Genomic DNA, 24,505 nt, shown 5'->3' with positions numbered 1-24,505 from the left:
AAGATACAGAGCAGAAGGAAGGAAGGAAAAACAGGAATGGAATGAAGAAAGAAAGAAATCAAAATAGAAATAAAGGAGACAAACAAGATAACAGAGGGAAAGGAGAGAGGAGAGATGAAGGAAAGAGAGCCAGAAAGAAGGAAGGATACAGAGCAGACAGGAAGAACCCAAATAAGAGCGGGCGGGTCTGACCTTCAGGAACATGAGGTAGAGCTGACCCGGAGTCAGAACCTCCTGGCACATCAGGCTGTCCGGGTTCTCCTCCATGCATTCCTGCTTGGCGAAGGTGAAAAGCTTCCGGGTCGAGAAGCACAGCAGGTAGAACTTCTCCAGGTCCGACTTCAGGTGGATGCAGAGGCATTCGCTGCACACAAAACGCAGAGTTTCACCATCATTTTAATTTCATAACTTTCCTGCTCTTCCCAGGGAGTTGATGTCACCGAGCCGGGAACTGAGACAGAGGAGAGTTTAGGGCCCCGCATGCGACACACAACTCAATGCTGCACCTCTACAGCATTAAATTACAAAAAAGTATTATCTGATAAACTGGCTTGCTATTATTCTTGAACTGAAGTGAAGGGCCACACACAATCAGACCACAAATGGCCCCCGAGCCACACATTGGACACCCCTACTCTAACCACTCATCCTCAAAATTAAAATAAAAGACATGAAAGCCTTTTAAAGAAGTTCTTCGTACATTATATTAAGTGCTTACTTTAGCAGGAAGTTGGCACATTGCTCGTTGGTGTACCACTCCGGTACGCTCAGCTTGACCCGGAAGCGCTCGCCCAGGTAGTCGAGCACCTTGCTGCGGGTGGTGCAGCCCTCCTCCGACACCATGCGCAGCATTTCTGACACGCAGGTCTTATAGAAGGAGTTGTCCTCGCTGCCTTTGATCAGCTCCTGGTAGATCTGGAAATCTGTGAAGTCCACCAGAGCCTGAGCAGCGAGAGGCAAACAAAAATACAAACTTAAAATCAGGAGGGCACCCACCCACTTTTTCCAATTCCAATACCGATATCTGACGTCTAGTATTCTATTTTATTTGTAGAAATGTTTTTGGGACTAATCCCAAAATTTCTTTGTTTTTCATAGCAAAGTTTTTACTTTCGGAGCTCATAAATTTCCAAGTTTTTCTATCAAATTTCTGAAATTAATCTAAAAAAAATAGTTTTTTTGCGCCGTCATATAAATGCACTGGATTACAAGTTATTTGATAACTCTTGAACACACCAAGAAAGTGCAATTAGGAATTATAAATACAACGTAAAATAAACAGAATCAGACTGAATAGACCTGCATTCATGCATCAGACACATGTAGTAGAATTTTATCTTTACCGATACGGTTATCGGATCGGTGCGGGTATCGGATCGGTACTGGATCGGTGTGTTACCTTCAGAGCGAAGCCGAGCGGCAGGAAGAACAGCTCCTTCTGGTAGATGAAGTTCAGCATCACGGTGCCGTTCTCCAGGTAATGGAGGTTCATGTTGATGGCCGAGTGCTCCTCCCTCACGCAGTGCATGGAGATACCTGCCAGCAGGGGGCGGGGCTCGTTCTTAAAGGGGCGGCGCTTGCTTTTAAAGGAGGCGTGGCTCTGCATCCTTACCGTACTGGGTGTATCCCTGACCGCGGCTCTTCCACTTGGGCCTGGACATGGCGACCGGATAGTTCCTCCTCTGCTGTATCAGCATGCGGACGACCTTCTCGATCCCGTTCATGATGAAGTAACCTCCCATTTCCTGCCAGGTCAAAGACAATTAGTGGGATTTGACTGGAACAACTCCTTTGCTTTTAAAGCTTGAATCTGATTGGCCGTCATGGTTGACGATGACATCACGGACGGCGTAGCAAACCTCTGCCTCTTCATGATGCTTTACGAGCTCCTTGGGCGACAAGCCGTGGAGGTTGCAGAGCTTGGACTTCACCATGATCGGCACTTGACCCAGGGACTGCTTGATGATGCCTTTCGGGATGCCGTTGATTGCCCAGCTGATGTCCGCCTAAAACGACACAACGCACCGTCAAACAGAGGTCAAAGGTCTCTGTTTTGATCCTGGTCTGAGGGACGGGGCCTTACCACCAGCTTTCCTTTGTAGGAGCACCTCCTGCCTCGGCACTCTGCGGGGTAAACCTTCATCTCGGTGCAGATGCTGCCCTTGGTGACCACTGGGTTGTGGATGGAGGCTTCCACAAAGGCGAGGGTCACTTTGTTCTGTTTGAACATGAACTCCAGGGGCGGGATGGCCTGAGAGGAAACACCGGGTAAAACCAAACATGGACGACCCCCAGTTCATAGCTAATAACTATACATCAATAACAATATATAGCGGGATAGACATAATATCAGTATAACACGTCTAGGAAATATTCAATATTCACTGAATGCCAATCCTGAACTTTACGGCATTCTGGGTGATGTAGGCAGAGGAAAGGTAGCTAAGCTAGGTTGGTGGAATCGACTAACTCTCTCACTCTGTGGTTGCCTAGCAACAACCTGCTGAGTAATTGGCACAGCAGCAGTTTCAAGTTTCTCCTCCGTCTCTCACAACTGCGTAAAAATAAAAATCAAAAGAGTGGAGTAAAAACCAGATGAAACAAGAAAGATTACATCTAGTAACCTTTCTTGTATTTCAGATATTTAAAGGAAAAAACTAGTCAATAAAAGTCAATATTGATATAGACTGATATGAAATGCTAATATTGTGATACATCTTAGAGCCATATCGTCCAACTCCGTTTATAACTTTCTGTTACAGCTGAATCTCAAATTAAAATAGTGGGGAAAGGTTATTTAATTAGTTATCAATTCAGTTTAATAAAGTGTACACTTTACAGATTAATTCCACTCAAATATAGAAGTGATTAAGAATAATAAATATTAATTATACTAAAACAATCCAAGCAAATCATGTTCTTGTCACCAAACAAATCACATTCCTGCTCAAATTAGATGCTAAAACACAATAAACAAATTTACAAAAAAAAATGTTCTCACAAAGTTTTCTCGAATCCACCAAATAATAATAATAATAATAATATAATAACCTAAAACAAGTAAAGTTTAGTCTGGCAGAGGGGAGAACATGAGTGGACAACTGGAATAACTTTATGAAAAATTATGTTTGGGTTTCAATTTGCTCTAATTTTACACAGAATGATTTCACCCGCTTTTAATAGAGCTGAGTGACGAATCGATATAATTTAGCATCTTAAGCTAAATAACTCCGTATTCATTGTCCGGTGACCCACCAGGACGACCCGAGCGAGTCCCTCGGTGACAGCCTGGTTAAAGGACTCGATGTGGGCTTTGGTGAGGTCCTGGACGGCGGGGTGCTGTTTGTCCTTCAGCTTCCCGAAGCCTCCGTCCGTCAGGTTCTTCAAACTCGGTCCATGAGGCAAATTCGTCCACTTATCAGAAGGCTCCATGTTTCTGCTTCTGCTTGTTTACCACATGGACCTGCTGACACCGGAAGCACATGTCTGAGGCACCGGAAGAGAAGCAGGAAGGTTCGTTGTGCCTTTTCTGCCATCTTGTGATGGTTAATAAACTTTCACTTGCGACTCCATCCGGTCAATACATTAAATCAGTTTATAGTGGAAATAAGTTGGCAAATAATTTTATAGTCAGCGAATTATATGATGAATTCATTCGGAGAATGGTTAACATTTTTGGGGTTTGAAATTTGATCAGACTATGACATATTTGTTACAAACAATCTTTGTTATGTTGTCCTCATATTATATTTACAGAAACATAAGCGGTTTTTCTGCACTGTTTTCCAGTTGCGGTGGCGCACCGCACTAAACCATTAATACCTACATCTCCAGGTTTCAGTTTGTTTAAGTCATAATAATAAGTCAGTACTTGAATACTTTTTACCAAATTCTTTTTTACACTTACTTGATTAAATTCTTGGACGGCTATTGAGTAAAAATATGTTGAAGTAGTGCTACTCTTACTTGAGTACAATTTTTGGCTATTCTGCCACCTGTGATATTAAGGATATTAATAAATACTGAAAGTTTAATCTTTATACCTTTAGTAAATAGTAAAAGGACCGAACTTGTATAGCGCTTTTCTGATCATTTTGACCACTCAACGCGCTTTACACTAGTCACATTCACTCATTCGCATTCACAAAAGCGCGCACATTTATACACTGATACGCAGATTTACCTATCAGATTAATATTAAGATTAATACTAACTAAATGTTTTTAACGTACGCTTGTTTTATGTTATTTTATTTCTCAACAAAGATTATTTTTGTAAGGGTATTTCTCAACAAAAATGCAGTTTGGTTGTATTACTGTGGAATTGTGACCGGTGGTTATTTGGGTTGCTGTCCAGTTGGGGGCGCTTTGGAACCAAGAAGCAGCAGTGGTTTTGAGTAGAAAACGTGAGGTTCTTGTTGCTCCTAGACGCTTTATTGCTGAGGTTGGGTAGTAGTTAGTGAGGCGGTGTAAAAACATGAGGTGTGGACGCAGTAAAAAGACTGAGTCTCGCTGTATTACTCAGGCTGCGCTACAGCGTCTATTCACAGGCGCGATCCCACTACTGAGCGGCACGGGGGCTTTGACCTGCTCCGTTCCCGACCTGGGCCGATGCACCCCTCCTTAGACGACCTGGTGGTCCCGGGCTCCCCCAGGAGCACCATATCGATACCGAACTTAGTGCGGACACCCGATCGGCATAGTCCACTGCAGCTCAGAGCTCCTGAGCTCAAACGATCCGCCAGCCTCAGCCTCCCGGTAGCTTGGATTACAGGCGCGCGCCACCGCACCCGGCGAAAGCTGCCCGCGCTCAGCGGACATTTAGCCTTCAGTAAGGTGACGTCATTGCGTACTGCCGCCTCCGTCTGCTTGATCGCAACCACCAAATATTTTCCTTTTTCACTTGAAACAGGAGAATACTATTTATTTGTCATTCATTTAAAACACTTAACTCCCATGCCAGAGCCATTGTAAGTAGAAAAAATTGTATCTTTCCGCTAACAAACTCAGACATTTTTATATTAATCGGAGAGACTTGAAAATTTTAGTTTGAAAAGTAAAAAATGCACTTGAAAAAAAGAGAAAATTGTAGGGTTATTTTTGCAAATATTTTACTTTTGGAGCTCAGAATTGTACTTGTTTTTTCTATAAAATGTCTGAGTTGTTTGGCGGAAATGTACTCCTTTATTTTCGACCTACAATGGCCCTAATACGCTGTCGTAAGTTAAGTGTCTTTAATAAAGCAAGTACAATCTGTGGTGGTTGCGATCAAGCAGACGGCGACGGCGGTACGCAATGACGTCACCCTACTGAAGGGTAAATGTCCGCTGAGCGCAGGCAGCTTTCGCCGGGTGCGGTGGCGCGCGCCTGTAATCCAAGCTACCGGGAGGCTGAGGCTGGCGGATCGTTTGAGCTCAGGAGCTCTGAGCTGCAGTGGACTATGCCGATCGGGTGTCCGCACTAAGCTCGGTATCGATATGGTGCTCCTGGGGGAGCCCGGGACCACCAGGTCGCCTAAGGAGGGGTGCATCGGCCCAGGTCGGGAACGGAGCAGGTCAAAGCCCCCGTGCCGCTCAGTAGTGGGATCGCGCCTGTGAATAGACGCTGTAGCGCAGCCTGAGTAATACAGCGAGACTCAGTCTTTTTACTGCGTCCACACCTCATGTTTTTACACCGCCTCACTAACTACCACCCAACCTCAGCAATAAAGCGTCTAGGAGCAACAAGAACCTCACGTTTTCTACTCAAAACCACTGCAGCTTCTTGGTTCCAAAGCGCCCCCAACTGGACAGCAACCCAAATACCCACCGGTCACAATTCCACAGTAATACAACCAAACTGCATTTTTGTTGAGAAATACCCTTACAAAAATAATCTTTGTTGAGAAATCTGTAAAAGAATATAAAACGGAATATAATAAAAAAATATTAACTATTAAAGTTTTAAAAAACATCACTACCAACAAATTATTTTTTAATATTTGCATGTGGTGTGTGTTGTGTAAAAAAATTGGTATCACCGTTAATTCTGGTAAGCAAAGATATAAAGAAAATACAAGTTTACTCTCTTTTAATTACATATATGCAAATTATCTTGCGCTCAGTTGATGTAGATCAGCAGCAGCTATCATTCTGGCCTGAACCCAAATAGAGTAATGTCTAATCCTGAAACATAATTTCAAATTCACACTAAAGAATGAAAAAATAATAAATCACATTGAAACTGTAGTTTATTTGAGAAACAAAACCTTTTTGAACAGGAGTCAGTGGAACAAAAAGCTGAAATTCCTCTGTTTAGTTTAAAAGACGAGACAAATATGGGGAAAAAAAGCAAACATAACCTACCAAATGTATCATATTCACAGCATTAACATCAAAAGTTACACAAAACATTAAAAAATAATTTTTTACATTTTGATTTTATCACATAAAATAAGGAACATGTCATATTTATCCATTTGGAACAGAAACATCCACATCCACATATCTTTAATACCATAGACACAAGCTACATATTCATAAGAAGGCAGAAACTTCAGCAGCTGAACGCCTGAAAACAGCAGGAAGCAAATACTTAAAGAGAGTAACGAGAGTTAGCTTTTAATGCCAATTCATTTATATTTCATAATTTCTGAACTTCTGCAGCAGACATGATGGAGAGTCAGAGGCCCAACGGAAACGCTGATGATAAAAATCACCTGATTGGGGGAAAAAAAGAGATTATTTCAAGGTAGACAATGATGTGAAAATGAAGATAAATATCCCTTCATCGTTCCATGTTTGCGTATTTTATTGCACTTTTGTCTGATACACACAAAGTAGCGCCAAACTATGAAATGGAATGAAGAGTACTCATTGTTTTCAAACATTATATGATTATTTTCAAATTAAAATCTGAAAGGTGTGGTGTGCATATTTTAAATTCCATCATTTTCAAATTAAAATCTGAAATGTGCGGTGTGCATATTTTAAATTCCACCATCCACATTTATTCTTTGAAGATGCTTGGTTCTTGGTCACAGCATGAATTTGACTTAAAAATAAAATCTCAGATTTTTTTTCAGTATTTTCTAAAAACAAAATAAAAAAAATGACAGAAACACTTTCAAAAAGTGGCTTTTATTTCAGTCGTCCATTTTATGGATTATATGGCGGAATATTAGTGCCATGCTATGATGATTTTTTGCTCAATTACAAGAATAAAGTAATGATATTGGAGGAATAAAGATGAAATTTTACCAGAACATCTAAAAATTGTGAAAAAAAGTTGCTTTAATGATAAAAAAAGCTTTGATAATCATTTTATTCTAAAGTGTTAGAAGATGGAGTATTTCCTTCTCTGTAAAACTGATACCAAAGCTTAACTTCACAAAATGCTCAACATTTCTCATTTTTATTTTTTGTTGGTTTTTGGAGTACAGCTTTATTCTCACATTATTTAAAATATAATTATGACTGTATTTGACTGTTTTTTTTTTGTTTGTTTGTTTTTTTTTACAATATTTTGACTTTATTGTCACAGTTTTAAAAAAAACATAACCTGGCTTTAACATTTTGTTGTAGAATTGACCTGAATTCATAGTCCATATGATTAGAACACTCGTCACACAAGTTGGCGGCTAAGATGATTCTTATTCTGTGTATTTAACTGTCACTTGGGCTAGCAGACAAGTTTAAATATATTTATTAAAGTAATAAAAAAAACAAACACCTGATGTTATTTACTTACATAACGCTGTTTCATTTAAAGGATTCTCCGATGTTTCATCGGTCTGTAAAGCAGCCGGATCTCCCGGTTGGCAGGACTCCAGCATCGGTTCCTTCTTGGTTCTCACAGCCCAATGCATCGACTGCAAACACAAAAAAAGCTGCGTCAGTTAGTTAACTGCAGCTGCAGCGAAACCTGGAAACCTACAGCGATTGAAGACGCTTCGTACCGTTTTTACCGAATCATTCAGGGCCCGCCATTCCTGGAAGGGAATACTTATCCCGCTTCTTTTCCACAGGTCGTAGTTTTTCCGTTTGGCTTCGTCGCACAGAACCTCTTTGGCTTCTTGCAGCTTTTGGAAATCAGCCACTGAGCAGAAGAAAGAAAACTCTTAGAATAATTATGTCTATGACATGTTAATAATAATCTAAAATGTTAAAGAAAAATAATAATAAAAATAAAGTGTCCTATGCTATTTCCTGGAAGCCCATAAAAACTTTGACTAAAATGACAAAGTTTCAAAAATAGATGTGATAAAATGCAAGTTTTAGGTATCTTTCAGTTTTTCATGAAATATTTTCTTTTTATTTCCACAACAGAATGACACTAAAAGTACCATATTTTTTTATTTATATCTATTTTTCTTGTTATTAGGCTGGAAACTATATGCAAATATCAAATTATTATTTATTATTTACTGTAGTTGATATTTGTCAAAAATTATAAGATATCTTTTTTCAAAGAGCCTGGATAAACAAGGGAATTTTGTGTCTTGAAACTCATAAATGTGGCTCTATGTATTGCAAAGGTTGCAGAACACTGGTGTATCTCATAGAATCACAAGAAAAACCAATGAATTAACAGATATCTTCAGTTGAAGAGAAGTTAATATGAGATTCACCTGCTGTTGGGTTGTCCTGGTGTTTATCTGGGTGACATGCTAAGGCTCTGATCTTGTATTCATTCACAATTTGCTCAGTCTTTAAGAAAACATACACAAAAACAATTCAGACACATTTCAATAATACTGTAGAATATTGTCTCTGATGCCTGGAAATTGAGTTGCTAGTATCATCAGACCATCACATAGCAACGGTCTTCAGTCAGAGGCCTCTTCAGATTCATTGCAACACTGACTGCTACAAGAGATGGTTCCTGCACAGAGCATCACGATCCACGTCTCTAAGCAGATACTAAGATGATGAATTCAAGCTCTAGTTTAAAAACTACAAAATGTAGACTCTTCAAAACAGGATTAAATTATTCTCTTCTAATAGCAGAGTCTTTCAAATACAGTTTTTGATCTGTAAAAGGTTTATTTGATTTGCGAAAGATCGATTCTTATGTCGTGAAGCAACAGGTTTCACATAAATTCACTTTGAACAACAAACTGAGTCTTTAAATAACAATTTATTTATCAATAATATTCATCCAATACTCTATGCTTCTGCATTAGTATTTAAAGAAACGTGTTTTGATTTGTCAAGCGAAGACGTAATGTTCCAGCAAATAGACAGAGCCCCGAGTCATCCACTGGGAACTTACCGATGACAGTTCATCACAACCTAACAACCCGTAGTAATCCTCCAAGTCTTCAGGTTTACGACCCAAAATAGCCTCCATTTACGAGTGGCTTAGAAAAACGTTTATGATCGCTTTTTATCGCAACTTCATGCAGCTCTGTCAGATTACAACTGTTTATTTCAAGGACTGGTCTAGCTCGGCCTCTCCCCAAACGTTTTATAGCATTGCTGATAAAAATGTTTACACTAAAGAGACATTAAACTGATAAGAATGTCAATCAAATCTCTTCAGTTGAATAAACGTGTCTGTCCTTTTCTCGAGTGACGTATGTTGCATTCAAGTGTTTCGGTAAAACCTCTGAGCTAAAAGTACATTTAAGATAAATATGAATTTGTCATTAGTTTTATGCTTAGAAAACCAATGTGCATGTAGGGCAACTGAAATCAATTAAAATATATTAACTCAATCACTATTCCCTCATCGGAAGGCTAGAATTTTGCGATTCAATCCCATTTTAGCACAGTTTTAGCGATTCGTTTATGGTTTTGACGTATTTTTCTTTGAGTATGTGAACGCAACACCAATTTGTTGTGGTTTAATGTCACCGACGCACAATGGGGACGCTCCGCTCGTCCTTACTGGCGGAGAGCAAGTCACGTGACGCCAGCTGTCCGAGACGAAGGAGCTGCGCAGCGGGTCTGTGGGCTGAAGATGGCGGACAGAGAGAACGCTCTCGGAACGGCTTGTTCAGGCACCTCTGAGATGGACGAACCTATCGCAAAAAGGTCAAAAATCAATCCGGTGACCAACCACGGACCTAGAGCCATAGAAACGGACACAATCTCCTGCGTTTCGGCGGCCATTGGTAGCCGGGAAGAGGCGGGGAATTGTGCCGAGCCAGCGGAGAAGAAGGAAGCGAAGCCGGTGATGATGGCGGTGGAGCAGGCCCCGGCATCGCGAGGCGGGGACAACAATGGACTGAGTCTGCCGGTCTCCGAGCCGCTTAAATCATCTGGGAAATTAGGCGACAGCACCGCCTTTGGTGCAACTGAGGAAGGTGCCGGTATGTAGAGCGATGGACATCCCTTCCAACGCTGGTTGGCTTACCAACTCAATCAAATCACCGGCTAGCTACTTAGATTTTTACGAAAGCGAAACTGTGTTTATTTTCTTCTCTTAAATAAGTTTTGTATTGGCATTTTTATTATTTTTATTAGGTTTTCTGAGGAAGAACGGAAAGCTTTCAGCAGGACTTGTGATTTAGATAACTTTTTCAATGGCAATAAACTTGGATACTAACTTTGCGTCAGTTAGCCGGTGTAGCACTAAATTCTGTACACCATTCTTCTGAGATCCACCTTCTTTAAGGCATCCTGCTGCACTGCCTTTACATAAAGGTGTTGTAATTCATTCTCATAATTTGGACACTTTTAAGATATTGTAATTATAATAGTTTTTATCAATTATAAGACTATATTACTGCATATTCTAATATGTCGCTGCTTAATTCACCTTTTTGTACCAGTAGATGAGTCATTTTTTTAATAGATTATTTCATTGTATCAAACTATGACCATTTACCAGTCAGTTTCAGCCTTTTTTCCCCCCTTCCCTTTTCAGATTTTCTTGGACATAACGATCTGCTTCGCAATGGTCTTGCTGTCACACCAGAGCACATTGATGAGGAAGATGACAGATCTTCACATGCAAGCTCCAGTGACTGGACTCCTCAACCGCAAATAAGTAATTTGGAGAATTTTACTGTCACTTCCTACCATAAAGTTCTAGTTATTATGTTTATTACTAATCTAAATGACATTAACCCTTGCTTTTCTGTCATGTTTTATCTGTCAACAGGTTCGTACAGTTACATCCAGCAGCACATCAGAGAGACGGATCCACGGGCCATTCTGAGGGATCTGCTTCCTGAAACCATCCTCCCCCCAGACCTGGATGATATGACGTTATGGCAGATAATCATCAACATCTCTGAGCCTCCAAAAAGAAGAAAACGAAAGGATATCAACACCTTGGAAGATGTGGTGAAGCTTCTTCATGAAAGCAAAAGGATCCTAGTCCTGACTGGCGCTGGTGTATGTATTTGTACTTATTTTTAAAATGTCTAATTTAAAATGTTATTATTAAAAATATCTATTTTGTGTCTGTTTTTAGGTGTCCGTTTCATGTGGAATACCAGACTTTCGCTCCAGAGATGGAATTTATGCGCGACTTGCTGTAGATTTTCCTGATCTTCCAGATCCTCAATCAATGTTTGATATTGAATATTTCAGAAGAGACCCTAGACCCTTTTTCAAGTTTGCTAAGGTTTGTTCATGCCTTCTCATCTTTTTATTACAATGATAAATGATTGCTAACAAGTTTCATCATTCAGCAACTTAGTTAAATTTTAAATGTTAGAAGGTAGTAGAAGGTAAATATGGGCATTTATATTCAGTTAATGTTGAATGTGCTCCTTTTCTTGCAGGAGATCTTCCCTGGTCAGTTCCAGCCGTCGCCCTGTCACAGATTTATATCCATGTTGGATAAACAAGGGAAGCTGCTTCGCAATTACACTCAAAACATTGATACGTTGGAGCAAGTGGCCGGAGTTCAGCGAATCATCCAGTGCCATGGTGAGTTTTTATTTTGTTTCCTGCTCTGTAAGCTGTTTCTATATGGTGATTTAAAAAAATACACTGCTTTTTGTCATTTCAGGATCATTTGCTACTGCATCGTGTCTTGTCTGTAAATACAAGGTGGATTGTGAGGCGATAAGGGCTGACATCCTCAATCAGGTATTTATTGATTAAAAACCGGTTCAAGTCTGTTCAAAACTGCCGCCTTAGGCAAAATCATTTTGTGTTTTTAATTTGGCATAAAAATGTTTTCGACTTGCCAGTTTTGGCCTGGAGTGCAAAACGTTTGGTCCCCACTGTCATAAACAGCGTTTCCATTTATGATTTTTGTTTTTACTATTTAAATTTTTTGTAGCGTTGCATTAGAAAAGTTTTAACAGCAACATTTAAAATAACTTTTTCAACTTTGCAGAAAAAGTATTTTACACCTTCCTGAAATGATTTTTAAGCTTCCCTGAACAAGAGTTAATGACCTTCCTATCTACTGGTCTGTGCCTTACCAGAGGCACGAAACTCAATCTTTACTTCCTGTTTATCCCACCCATGCAGAGTATCCTCATTTTTTGTTTGTTTTTGTTCTGTGACATTTTTAAAATTCACTCAAGCTTTGCATGATAATTGAACAGAAACATAGCTACTGATTCTGTGAAGACGTAGCAGTCCTACCCAGACTCATTTTCACAGCTTCCATATTGAGAGCCCTTTAAAAAAATCAGTTGTGAACTCGTCTTGTTTATACTTTAGGGCTTAAAGCTGCAGTATGTATCTTATATAAAAGCTTTTTTTTTTTTTTACATATTTGTTGAAGCTGTCACTATGTTGTGACAGTTTGAGACAGATATGTGAAAAAGAAATTTAGCTCCTGTGTTTTCTCCCAGTGGTAACTAGAAGCAACCAATCAGAGCCAGGAGGCGGGTCTTAATCCTCCCTTCATCTCTGCTACGCTGCAGCTAGCATATCATGTTATGAATGCAAAGGCTGGTTAGCATAGCTACCAGTGTTGGTGGATAAACAGCTTTCCTGTAACGGTAAGTTGTTACTCTACCATTAGCACATTTAGCAGCGAGTACACAAGATTTACTGGCAGCGTTAAGCCCCGCCTCCTGGTTGTTTTTGGTGCGTTTCTTCAGTTGGTAATAGCAGCTCAGGGCTCATCTTTTCACAGATTATTTGTCATGTTGTAACGCCACAATATGGTGACCGTTTTAACAAATATGTTAGAAACATATTTTACATAAATGTTACATACTGCAGCTTTAACCAGCATGGAAACTCTTAATGAGCTGTAATGAATAACCAAAGTCTTCCTGCAGGTCGTCCCCCGTTGCCCCCGGTGTTCGGACATTCCTCTGGCCATCATGAAACCTGACATCGTGTTTTTTGGAGAGAATCTTCCAGAACTTTTCCACAGAGCCATGAAGCAGGACAAAGACGAAGTCGACCTTCTGATCGTCATCGGCTCGTCTCTAAAAGTCCGGCCGGTCGCCCTCATTCCGAGTAGGTCTTACCGGAATCTTCTTCCTGCTGTCTGTTGAAGGTTTTTGGTGCCGTAATTTCTGTTTTTTCGTTTCCCGTCCAGACTCCATTCCTCATGAAGTGCCTCAGGTTCTGATCAACAGGGAGCCGTTGCCTCATCTGAACTTTGACGTGGAGCTGCTGGGCGACTGCGACGGCATCATCAACGAACTCTGCCACCGGCTGGGCGGAGACTTCGAGCAGCTCTGCTTCAACACTCTAACCCTCAACGAAATCACAGAGAAACCGCCGCGGTTAGCAGATCCGCCGCCGCCGGACGAGGCTTCCACTGACCCGACGGACAAACCTCCAGAGGAGACACAGAGCGAGAATGTCACGCAAACCGTAACGCCGTCAGAGCCTTGTTCGAACACGGCGAGTCAAAGCGCGGACGCCGCCGAGTCGCCGGAGCCTCAGAGAGAGGATGCGGCGAAAGACGAGGCAGGCGAGGCGAAGATTCAAACCTCAAAGCCGGACAATCGAAAGCGATACTGGATGAGTCGGGTCAGCAGGAGTCCAATCAGCAAACGGCTTGATGGTGAGTTGGAGACATGCAGCAAAGATCACAGCGGTGCTGTATTTCACCAACAAATATTTTACAGAAAAATCAATTAATTATGTTACCTTCAGTTGTTCTACAAAATATTATACATATAAAATTTGACTTTAACGCCTTGAAATCGGGTCTCTGTCACTTTAAGAAGGTCCTGCTCTTTCTGAATGAACATTTAACAATGGAAGCCATTTTAAATATCCACAATAAATAATAAGAAAAAAACAAATAAAATGAGTTATGGAGTCTCTGCAAACAACAAATGGGTAGTTGAGACCAAAGCACCAAAATGAAGACTTTTGTCATCCGTTTTTTTAGAAAGATGGGAAAAAGAAATGGAAATTATTGTGTTTTTTTTTTTTTTAAGGTTTTATCGGCTCTAGGGGCCTTTATTTGATAGTTAATTGACAGGAAACAGGGTAATGAGAGAAGGAGAAGACATGCAGCAAAGGTCGCCAGGCTGGGAATCGAACCTGTGACGGCCACGTCGAGGACTAAAGCCTCCATATGTGGGTTGTGCTGAACCCCTGAGCCACCACAGCACACCCAGGAAATTATTGTTTTAATTTATCACGTGAATAACTGATTTATTGTAACAGGCCTACTTTTCTTTTAATCCATTTTACCAGTGCTGCACTTAGAAGTAGCTCCTATAATGATTGTTATTCTCTCATTTGGTTAAAAAAAATAAGATCAGAGTAGTAAATAAGCCAAAGCTGCACAAAAAATTACATTTTATACTAAAGGTAAAAACACATTTGTCTGTAAATATGTTTTAGGCAAAAGTGTCGTAATTTTAGCTCTACCTATTTTAAATCCTATTTAAAAAAATAAAATTAGGTATATTTAGCTATCGAATCAGTTAAACCAAAAAATAATAAACAGATCAGCTCTACTTTGTATTAATGTTAAGTCAAGTAGAGATTTTAGTTTTTTTGTTTTATGATCAAACACTCACTAAATTAATGCTGTGTTGTTACATTTCAGGCTATAAGTTTTTTTTATTTAAAAAGAGGAGTTGTTTTTTATTATTTTCATATTTTTGTGTATTTTTAATGTTTAAAATAAACTTAAAGCTGCAGTTTGTAACTTATTTAAATTTTTTTTACATATTTATTAAAACTGTCACAACATTGTGACACAAGTTTATGAGGCAGAAAATCTGTGAAAAGGTCAATCTTCTCCACCTCCTTCCTGTGATACTATTGCTGTCTGTAGAAACGCACCAAAAACAACCAATCACAGCCAGGAGGAGGGGCTTAGCGCTGTCAATCACCCTCATGTATCCCTAATAAATGTGCAGACGGTGGAGAAAGAACTTAACTGTATATTAACTAGCCTTAGCATTCATGACAGAGGGGAGGGGAAACTAGCAGGTAGAGTGATTTACAGCGCTAAGACCCGCCTCCTGGCTCTGATTGGCTGTTTCACATTAGCACTGGAAGAAGGCAGAGGAGCTGGATTTTTTCATAATTTTCTTATATTATACTGTCACGACATGGTGACAGTTTCAACAAATATGTAAAAATATTTTTTTATAAAAGTTACATTCTGCAGTTTTAAGGGAATAAATAAATCTTCAGAATTCATCCGATTAATCATCACAATAACTAATTACTAAAATAATGGATAATATGCTGTAATATGATGCATATTTTAGGCACTTGGATGGTAATATTTATGAAGAGTTGTAATATTTGCTTTAAAAAAAAAATCCAGATCATCTCCAAATGTCACTCTGGGCATTGTTTTGGCTTTCTGCAGGCGGTCAGTACCTTTTCCAAGCACCGAATCGATACATCTTCCACGGCGCCGAGGTCTACTCCGACTCTGAGGAGGACGAGACGTCGAGCTCCTGCGGGAGCGACAGCGACGGCTCCGACTGCAGCCAGGACGGGCCGGAGGACTGCAGCGAGGCCGAAGACGGCGCCCGGCCCACGGGCGACGAGGCGCCCCTCAGAGACACGTTACCGCCAAACGAAGAGGCCACGCCCACTCTGCAGACAGACTTCACATCAGAACACTCTGAGAGGATCACACATCTTTAGGCGTACATTTCACAAAGCACTAACTGTCTTCTTGGGTTTTTATATATATATATATAAATATATATATATAAGACGCATAAATATGTTTCTATATTTTTGGCTGTCATACTTACCGTTATTTTTTCATAAAATGGCATCACACACATGTGTGTAAACATAGCAGGTCTCTTCTTGTTCGGGTTGGTCGAAAGCTTCATGAGCTGTTTGGTTTCGTTTCATTGCATCCATTTTTTCTCTTAAATTCACCCACTCTGTTCCTGCAACACTTCGTTCTATGACGCCGTTTTACAGCCACTGTTGATGGGAAAAACGATAGAATTTCTGAGTTTGGAAAGCTTAAAAATTGCTTTAAAAAGATCTGAAATTTTGAGGTAAATCCCACAATTTTCCTAGAAAAATCAATGATATTTCTGAGTTTGAAACGTTTAAAATTTTCCTGAAAAACTTTTTTGAGGTTAATCTCAGCAATTCCTGAGTTTGGAAAGTTGAAAAGTTACTAGAAAAAAAACCAAAAATTTTCGGATCAATTCCGGAAATTTCCATAAACACTTTTGAAAAATTGGAGTTTCAAAAGTTAAAAGTTTTTTACTTTAGGAAATTTTAGTCCAAATTCTAGACATTTCCAAGTTGCCTCTAGAAATATTTTCAGAATAATTTCAAAATGTATGACTTCTTTCTTGCAAATTTCCAACTTTTGAAACTCAGAAATATCCAAGTTTTATTTTTTTTTTTTTTTTTTTAGAAAATTTCAAAGATTAATCTAAAATTTCAGCATTTTTCTAGCTATTTTTTTTTACTTTTCAAGCTCAGAAATGACCGTGTTTGTTCTTTCTAAACAACTTCTGAGATTAATCTAAAACTTTGAGTTTTTTGGTGAAAATTTACACCTTTTAATGTTTTATTACCCATCTACAATGGCCCTGATTCGCAGTCATAATGTTGAGCTTTGGCTCCTAAATCACTCTGATTTTAACAGTGGTTTCTGATTAGGAAGCGTGTACGTTTAGAAGCCTGCTGCCTGTTTATTACTGGATTCTCAAAAGTTTCAGGCACATTTTTTGCTGATTTGTTAACCTGCATGCAGTTTAAAGTTCAGCTTTCCTTTCTTTGGGTAAATTATGGAAATGAGGAACAGTACTCTTTAATTTCAAACCAAAGAACATTTTACCTGCACACTCATCTGTGGTTTTGTACGTCCTGTCCTTTAAAGTCTTCATTGGGCAGCTACTTTTCTGGTCAAGCCTCTTATTTTTATATTTGGGAGTGAGACATACTCATTAACGGGTAGATGGTAGTTTTTAATTTGTATAAAGTTGTACTAGAGGCTTTATATGGAGGAGAGGTCTGGCTATATTGAGCTGTAAGCTGTAGAAATATACTCTAATGGGAAACCAGCACTTTTTTCTTTCCTGTACAACATCCGGTTTTGTTGCCTCTCTTTGTTTTAGAGGGAAACGGAGCTAAAATCCTGTTAGATTGGCTACAGCAAAACATTACGTATGATTTTTGGAGGATGATGTTTTGTAAACCAGATTTTAAGAAATGTTTTTATATCATAACTGTTTCTTTTCTGGGGTTCTGAGTAAAAAACAAACAGAAAGCTCTTGCGATTTTTTTTTTCTCCGCTGAAGGCATCTTTTCTCCGCATGAAAAATAAAAACTTATTTAGAAAATGTGACTGAATTAAAACAAGGTATCCACGCATCCTTAAGTCTTAATGTATCTTAAATTAAGACATTAGAATGTTTTAATTTAATTTTTTAAATAGTGGCCGTTATTATCTTAATTACAGATCTTACATTTTGTTGGGACAGAACAATTTAATCTAGCATATTCTATTAATTACTTTTTCTTCTCAGGAATTTCCTGTCAGGCAAACGTTTGAGTCACACCCAAGATGTGACTCGAGACCGTTGAGGCTAGCTAACTAGCTGCTAACATCAATGCTAACTAGCTGTTTTGCATCCATGTTGACTGGACGAAGTTTGTACATTTCTGTGGAGATACAAGTTTTAATTTTTATTCATAATGGCCTTAAAATGTCTACAGAAACCATACAAAAACAAAAATTTAATTATTGGTGGTTAAATCCAATCAAATATGATTTTTAGTTTTGACGAATGTTGATTACTGCTTTATACTGCTTTTGAGCGGGATATGTGAATAAACATGGAGGTAACGTGTCTGCGTCTTACCACGGCGTATTAGGGACATTGTAGACAAAAAAAAGTACATTTTTTGCCAAAAAAAAAAACTCAGAAATGTTATTGTGGGGGGGAAAATAGTCATTTCAAAACTCCATAATGTTCAAATTAACTAAGTTCAAAATCCAACACAGCGGAGATACTTGGTAGTTGAAACACCAAAAATCTAGAAATAACTTTGTCATGTCCTCAGAAACAAACTGGGCAATTAGGGTTGCCACCTTTCAGAAATTAAAATACATACATGCATACATACATATATATATATATGAGATATAAATATATATGAGATATATTTATTTCATAAATTGAAAAAGAGATTATTAGTTTACTTCTGACCAAAAGGGAAATATATTTAGTTTTACTCACTTTATATATAAATAAATATAAATTAGCAAGTTATGTTTTTCCTAATTTTTATTTTTATTAGTGTTTTATTATATTTACATAGGTAATTTAAGGTGCAGGTACTTCGTAAGTAACACTGCGTTACATGTTGATTTAATTTGATTCACGAACACAGTTCATTTTGTCTCTTTTTGTCTCTTATTGGCGCGACAGCAGATGGTCCAACCCAACAGGTTGGAACTACATTTCCCATCGTCCTCTCTGCTGTCCTGCGATACAAACTGTCGTAAAATGTGAGCTTAGAGCAGAAAGAGGGATGCACAGCACCGAGAACGGCTGAGAGTTTTTGTTTGTTTTCGCTTGTTTCTGTCGGAATGTGTCAGTAGTTCTGCTCGGTTCTGGCCCTCAATTGCTATCGTCAAGATGGAGGCCATGGAGGACGACAGCTCGGAGGTTAAAGACGACCACAACCACAACTATTGCGGTGGTAAAGTCAGGGCGGCGCTTAGCAGCCAGGTACCGGATGGAGTAGGAGCTCCTGAGCCCGTTTGTCCAACGGTACCGGGGGGAGAACCGGCGAAGCGGCAAGCGAAACCGTGGTCCGGTAGTCCCCGCGGGTCAAAGTTCATGGACTCGGACACAGGCAGCGAGAGCAGCGAAGTTAGCGAGCCGGACTGCTCGGCTGCTAGCACCGAGGACAAATTCAGACTCGACTCCACTTCCAAGTTTCGTAAGGGCCCGAAGAGCCGCGGTCCGTCTGCAGCTCGGTTCTAGGTTCTGTTTTTACCGCTAAAGCGGTACTTTCAGGTGACTGACCACCCTTTTCTCCCTTGACCCAGTGTTGAATGCGATGGCAATAGAAGACTACCGGAAAAACCACTGGCCCAACCTGGAGGAGGCGATAGACCGCCTGCTGATCCAGAACTTCTCGGACCACATTTCGGTCTCCTACGCTCAGATCTACGGGTAAGACTGGATGCAGACCAGGGCCGGTCCAAAATACCTTGAGGCCCCAGGGAGGGGGGATTGATTTGGGGGCCCCAACTCTAGTCTATGTTATTTATTAAAACAAATGGCAGTAAGATAAATCGCAGGTTATTCCTCCAACTTTCTGAGAGCACACTGGTACCAAAGTGAACAAAGATTTAAAGCTGCAGAATAAGTTCTGATGTAGCGAACTTTCCATTCTACTGGCTCGTCTGTGTCCTACCAGAAGCATGAAAATTAGCCTTTGGAACCCTTGTATGTTTTCTTTTTATCTGGAAATTTTGTATATGTGCACCACGCTGGAGGGCAAAAAGACGATTCCTTAACATTCTGTCTGTAGCTGCGAACAATCCGGTCAACAAAAGAAAACCTGGAGATGTAGGTATTAATTTAGTGCCACAGCAGAGGGAAAGATAATGCAGAAAAACCATTGAGGAACAACAGTATCTGCCTCATTGCTCCGATTGGCTGTTTCTAGTTAGCACTGGGAGGTTGTTTTTTTTACAGATTATCTGTCTCATGTTATTATACTATCACAGTTTCAACAAATATGTAAAAAAAAAAAAAAGAAAAGAAAAGAAAAAAGATTTAAGTTCCATGCTGCAACTTTAAAACTGTTACAGAACCACACAAAAATGTACATCTTGTTGTTTTAAAGTTATTTTAATGAGATGCTAGAGCAAGGATGTTTAAAGTTTGGCACCTGCATTGATTTTACGCAGATTATAATTCAAGGATTAAACAAATTAGGACAAAACTACAACTTTTTAAATTAAAATTTACTTGCAAAAATGTTAGATGCAACATAAAGTGATTTTTTTTTTACAATCTTTCTGGTTTCCTTCTGTTGCCATGGTAACTAGGGTCACATCTGCTCACTGATTTATTTGTTAAAAAATTAATAATTAACAGAAGACACTACTGCAAAGGATTACTTAAAGATTTAAACACTTGTGTAACCAGATTATTGCAGATTTCTTCATTTTTATTTTCTGGTATCAACTTGCTCTGGCCACCAGAGGGCGCCAAGCTGTCTCTGGATCAACTACAATGTGGGACTTGATTGTTACCCCTGACTTGTTTTCTCAGTTACGTCTACAAGTGTGTTTGCCAGCAGCACTCTGAGCTGCTCTACAGCGACCTGACCTCCAAGATAACTGCTCACCTGCAGCAGGTTTCCACACAGCTACAGGTGAGAAAACCCAAATCCAGCGAACTACCACCAGGTAAAACTGAATAAAACTAAAATATGTTGCTTATTGGTAGGCTAGCCCAACTGAGAACCTGATTGAAAACTTCAACATCGCTCTGACTCAGTACTTGGCGTCTCTTCAGTGTATCGTTCCAGTGTTTATATACTTGGTAGGTATTATCTGTAACAACATAGAAACTTTTTTAAAGCTGGTTTTAATGTTTTTTTCTTCAATATTTTCAGAACAAGTTCTATATTGAGTCAAAACTGAACCGAGACCTTAAAGAGGATCTGATGAAGCTGTTTGCAGACCATGTTGCAGAAGAACATCTAAGCAAATTGATGCGTGAGTGAACGTGATTATTGCAAAAGTCTTCATACCCTTTAAACTTTTTCACTGTCACACTAAAACAAACTTTAATATATTTTTAGATTATTTTATGTGATGGAACAAAACAAAGTTGTGCGGTCTACTGTGTTCCTTTGTATGGAGCTACATTAGGGGTAGTAAGTTTGTTCAAAAATAATTTTGAAACTAAAAAAAAAAAGATTTAAAAACTTCTTGCCATGTTTGAGGAGAGGCCTGAAGTGTTGGAGGTTTGAAATTATGATTGACATCTATGGAGTTAAATTGAGATTATAAAGTAAATAAAAGGAAATTGAAAGAATTTTGAAACTGAAAAATATCATTTGCAACAGAAAACAATTCTTGAACCTGAAAAGTTTCTTTTCAGTTTCAATCTTTTTTTTGTGGGGAGGGCAAACTATATGGTCCCAATTTGGGGCTATAAAGTCTTTAAAAAAAATTGAATATGGAAAAAACTTGAAACTGAAAGAATTTGGAAACTGGAAAAAAAAAAAACTGAACGTGGAGGAAAAATGTGGAAAAAGTCTGAAAATGAAAAAAACTACTGTTGAATCTTAAAAGTAGTTTCGATTTTTTATTTTTTTTGGTCAAAATTGTTATTTTATTATTTATTTTTACCTTTAAAAAAGGAGCAAACTATGTGGCCCTAATTTAGTTCCATACCCTGGCTTTTATGATGCTGTTTATTCGCCAACAAACCTTATTCGTATCTAGGGTAGGGGTGTCCAAACTTTTTGGACACCAGTTGAAAAGTAATGCCAGTCCCCAAAAATATAATTTTTAAAAAATAAAATCAACAAAATGTTTTTATTTTTAACCGACTCAATAAAGAAGATTAAATTTTTTTTGTCGGGAAGGGATGACAGAGCAAATGTTTTTTTCTAGCTAAAGCGGTGTGAATGCTTTCCTAAAGCCCCAGCCGTCTGTTAATTTTCCAGTTTTTGTTTGTTTCCAGCTCTGCTCATTAAAGCTCACTCCATGCCATTCCAAGTGCAGCCGTCGACGATGGCCAGCGTGGTGAAAGGCCTCTACAGCCTGCGACCAGGTGGCCAGTCAACGTCTTTAGCGGAAGAGATCATAAACTTTAACGTCTTTCTGATGGATAAATGTTTTGTCTCGGTGTCAGAGTGGGCCCAGCTCGCTCCGGCCCTCTTCTCCAGCTTCATCCCACAGATCCACCCCCCCACCGTGGAGTCCCAGCTGCACGATTACGCCGACCGCGACCGGAAGCTGCAGATGGAGCTCTCCATGAAAGGCTTTCCACGGCTAGTTCCCCTCCACTTCACACCAATCAATCAAATTTATTTGTGTTGCGCATTTCACCAGCAAGGCATTTCAAAGGATTCTATCATAAAAACACAAAAATATAAATAATTTAAATCAAAATACAGTCACCAGAAAGGTTGTCATAGTTAACAAAAAAACATTTTTGTGAATTGAAATAAATAAAAACGGCAGTTTTCACCAGCTGTCAACAAATTACGGCACTCCATAATGGCGGCAATTACGCTAGTTCACAAAATGGCAACTGCAAAAGTTGGAAAAAATGTATTCAACAAAAACTGAATATATTTTTTGAAAATTTTCTCGTCTGCCGAGTGTTCATTACCTGTACTACTTAATCATAATACTTTATTCCTTTTTAGGTGTGGAATTAAAAAATGTCAAAGTATGAAAAAATTAAAAACTAAAAAGATATTTAACAAATGGTGTGTTTGCACTCTAAAAAGGAATTAAAACTATCTGAATTAGACAAAAAAAAGTCAAAACTATAGTGAAAAACCCAAAAATATTTTAACCCTAGTCACCAGTTAAGTAAGGCCTTGAACTCACGACTCGCATCTACGGAGCTATATTTAGGCCACAATGTTTGTGAAATTTTAAAAAAAGGATTTGAAGGAAAAAATCGGAAACTGATGTTTTTTCTTTGTTTTCCGTCTCCAGGGGTGACCAATCCCGCAAACGTGCCAGCGAAGACTCCTGATGGCGCCAGCTCTGTTGCAGAACTCTACTGTGCCTCCTACAGATTGATCTCACTCGCTGCTCTAAATACACATTCAACAACGCCTCACGTTCATCTCTGTTGACGCGAGGCCACAAAAACACTGTGAACAACACAACGACCGCAACGTTTTTCATTTTGATGGACGGGAGGGAAAATCGACACTCTCAGACTTCCATACAGGTTCTTCCCTCTCTGAATCCTCTGAAATCCTGTGAATGTTTGATACAGAAGGGGCTAATAAACACTTTCTAGTTGCTGCTAACCATAATCTTTGTGTTTAAATCCCACGAATCGCTTGTTACAGAAAAAAAAAACCCCGTAAGACCTCTGTTGTAATTATCTACTTTTATGTTGCCTTTAATACATTACTAACAAAATAAAACGTTTGCCAAAGAGGAGCAGAAGATATTTAACTTTTATATGCGATTCTTTTCATTCAGGCTGCTTCCTCCCTTTAACGTTTGCACCGATCAGCCGTTACCAGTGCATCTTAACATCAGCTGTTAACTTATTTCTATAATTTAAGATGAAACTTGTAAATTATATTGATTAATTACAGAGTGATGGATGTAAAGAATTTAATTGTATTGATTTAATAAAAGCATCAAATTAGGTTTTTCTGAAAATTACAGCTATTTTTATTAATGCTCACCTGCAACACTTTTTTTTCCTTCCACTAAACTTTCTGTTGAATGCAGCAGCTTCTTTTATGCTCCTTCACTACAAAAACCCAAATTTTACTGAGGATTTCTGGTCCATTTTTTGTGTAAATGTCTTATACAAGACAAAACTAACTTACAAGTTACTTTTCAGCAGGAAATTGGAGCTTGTTTAAAGTTAATAATCCATACAAAAAAAGAATTATGACTTTGATCTCAAAATTTTTACTTTTTGCAAAATTCTCATTATAATCTCAAAATTCTGACTTTTCTCCAAATTCCAACTTTTTCCTCCAAAGATTAAAGTCTGAATTCTCTTTTTCTTTTGTGGCCCTAATCTTCTTCCATACCATTCAGACTAACAGCTTATTTCCTTTTTTATTTAATTTTTTTGTCCCTCTGCTCTGCTTTTAGCCTTACATGCACAATTTGCAGATTTTTCCCAGAAAGTGCCAGAAATCCTTGTGAACCTTTTGATATCCCAGACTGTTTTCTTGGATCTGACGAGTCTTTATGCAAACGTTAAGATGTATAGCTTGTTTATAATGTATATAGTTTGTCACTGCTGCATTTTCGTCTAATAATCTGATGAGTGTTTTGATACAAGCTCTTACACTGTTTTAAGTGTAAATACACGCTCTGGTTTTCTCTTTCCGTCTTGTTTTTCTCTAAAACGTTTTGATGAAGTAGAGGAAGAGTAAAGTTCCAACACTGGATGTAAACAGTTGTAGTTTTTCTTCCTACAGAATGAAAAACTGAAT

At 38.9% G+C, this 24,505-nt stretch overlaps 4 protein-coding genes and 1 long non-coding RNA gene across 7 annotated transcripts in view; 3 read left to right on the top strand and 2 right to left on the bottom strand.

The window, feature by feature from the left end:
* Positions 1-3,432, bottom strand: part of polr1b (RNA polymerase I subunit B) — an 11,006-nt gene extending 7,574 nt beyond the window's left edge. The window contains exons 1-7 of the mRNA XM_007566936.2: positions 3,256-3,432; positions 2,084-2,251; positions 1,860-2,006; positions 1,613-1,745; positions 1,400-1,536; positions 719-942; positions 193-364 (exon numbers count right to left, since the gene is read on the bottom strand). Coding sequence (XP_007566998.1) covers positions 193-364; positions 719-942; positions 1,400-1,536; positions 1,613-1,745; positions 1,860-2,006; positions 2,084-2,251; positions 3,256-3,432 — 1,158 coding nt within the window. The remainder of the gene's footprint in view (positions 1-192; positions 365-718; positions 943-1,399; positions 1,537-1,612; positions 1,746-1,859; positions 2,007-2,083; positions 2,252-3,255) is intronic.
* LOC107838023 (uncharacterized) overlaps positions 1-4,170 on the top strand; it is an 18,414-nt gene extending 14,244 nt beyond the window's left edge. Inside the window, exon 4 of the long non-coding RNA XR_001664079.1 lies at positions 4,050-4,170. This is a non-coding gene — a long non-coding RNA (uncharacterized LOC107838023). The remainder of the gene's footprint in view (positions 1-4,049) is intronic.
* A 2,040-nt stretch (positions 4,171-6,210) lies between these two features.
* Positions 6,211-9,554, bottom strand: dnajc12 (DnaJ (Hsp40) homolog, subfamily C, member 12). The gene is made up of 5 exons (XM_007566934.2): positions 9,252-9,554; positions 8,608-8,686; positions 7,936-8,075; positions 7,728-7,848; positions 6,211-6,696 (listed from the first exon to the last, which is right to left on the bottom strand). The coding sequence occupies exons 1-5, from the start codon at positions 9,327-9,329 to the stop codon at positions 6,614-6,616; spliced, it is 501 nt and encodes a 166-aa protein (XP_007566996.1). The 5' UTR covers positions 9,330-9,554; the 3' UTR covers positions 6,211-6,613.
* Positions 9,555-9,781: 227 nt separating this feature from the next.
* Positions 9,782-16,524, top strand: sirt1 (sirtuin 1). 2 transcript variants are annotated; one of them, XR_001664070.1, is made up of 10 exons: positions 9,782-10,293; positions 10,851-10,973; positions 11,088-11,323; positions 11,403-11,555; positions 11,716-11,863; positions 11,946-12,025; positions 13,180-13,363; positions 13,446-13,919; positions 15,699-16,307; positions 16,437-16,469. XR_001664070.1 is itself a non-coding variant. In XM_007566935.2 (9 exons), exons 1-9 carry the CDS (start codon positions 9,942-9,944, stop codon positions 15,980-15,982), a joined length of 2,034 nt encoding a protein of 677 aa, XP_007566997.1. In that variant the 5' UTR covers positions 9,782-9,941; the 3' UTR covers positions 15,983-16,524. The 2 variants fall into 2 exon arrangements, 1 of the variants encoding a protein (XP_007566997.1); XM_007566935.2 differs by having other exon boundaries at positions 15,699-16,524.
* Positions 16,525-18,830: 2,306 nt separating this feature from the next.
* Positions 18,831-23,706, top strand: cacul1 (CDK2 associated cullin domain 1). 2 transcript variants are annotated; one of them, XM_016679080.1, is made up of 8 exons: positions 18,831-19,285; positions 19,374-19,500; positions 20,611-20,713; positions 20,788-20,883; positions 20,957-21,059; positions 22,036-22,125; positions 22,207-22,345; positions 23,025-23,706. In XM_016679080.1, the coding sequence occupies exons 1-8, from the start codon at positions 18,958-18,960 to the stop codon at positions 23,062-23,064; spliced, it is 1,026 nt and encodes a 341-aa protein (XP_016534566.1). In that variant the 5' UTR covers positions 18,831-18,957; the 3' UTR covers positions 23,065-23,706. The 2 variants fall into 2 exon arrangements, with proteins under 2 accessions (XP_016534566.1, XP_007566995.1); XM_007566933.2 differs by having other exon boundaries at positions 18,835-19,264.
* Positions 23,707-24,505: the final 799 nt, after the last annotated feature.

This window comes from Poecilia formosa, unplaced genomic scaffold, assembly GCF_000485575.1.
Source record: "Poecilia formosa unplaced genomic scaffold, Poecilia_formosa-5.1.2 Scaffold201, whole genome shotgun sequence".
In the NCBI taxonomy this organism is placed as follows: Eukaryota; Metazoa; Chordata; class Actinopteri; order Cyprinodontiformes; family Poeciliidae; genus Poecilia; species Poecilia formosa.
Note: the sequence above shows the minus strand (reverse complement) of the source record. Positions and strands in the feature narration are given on the sequence as shown.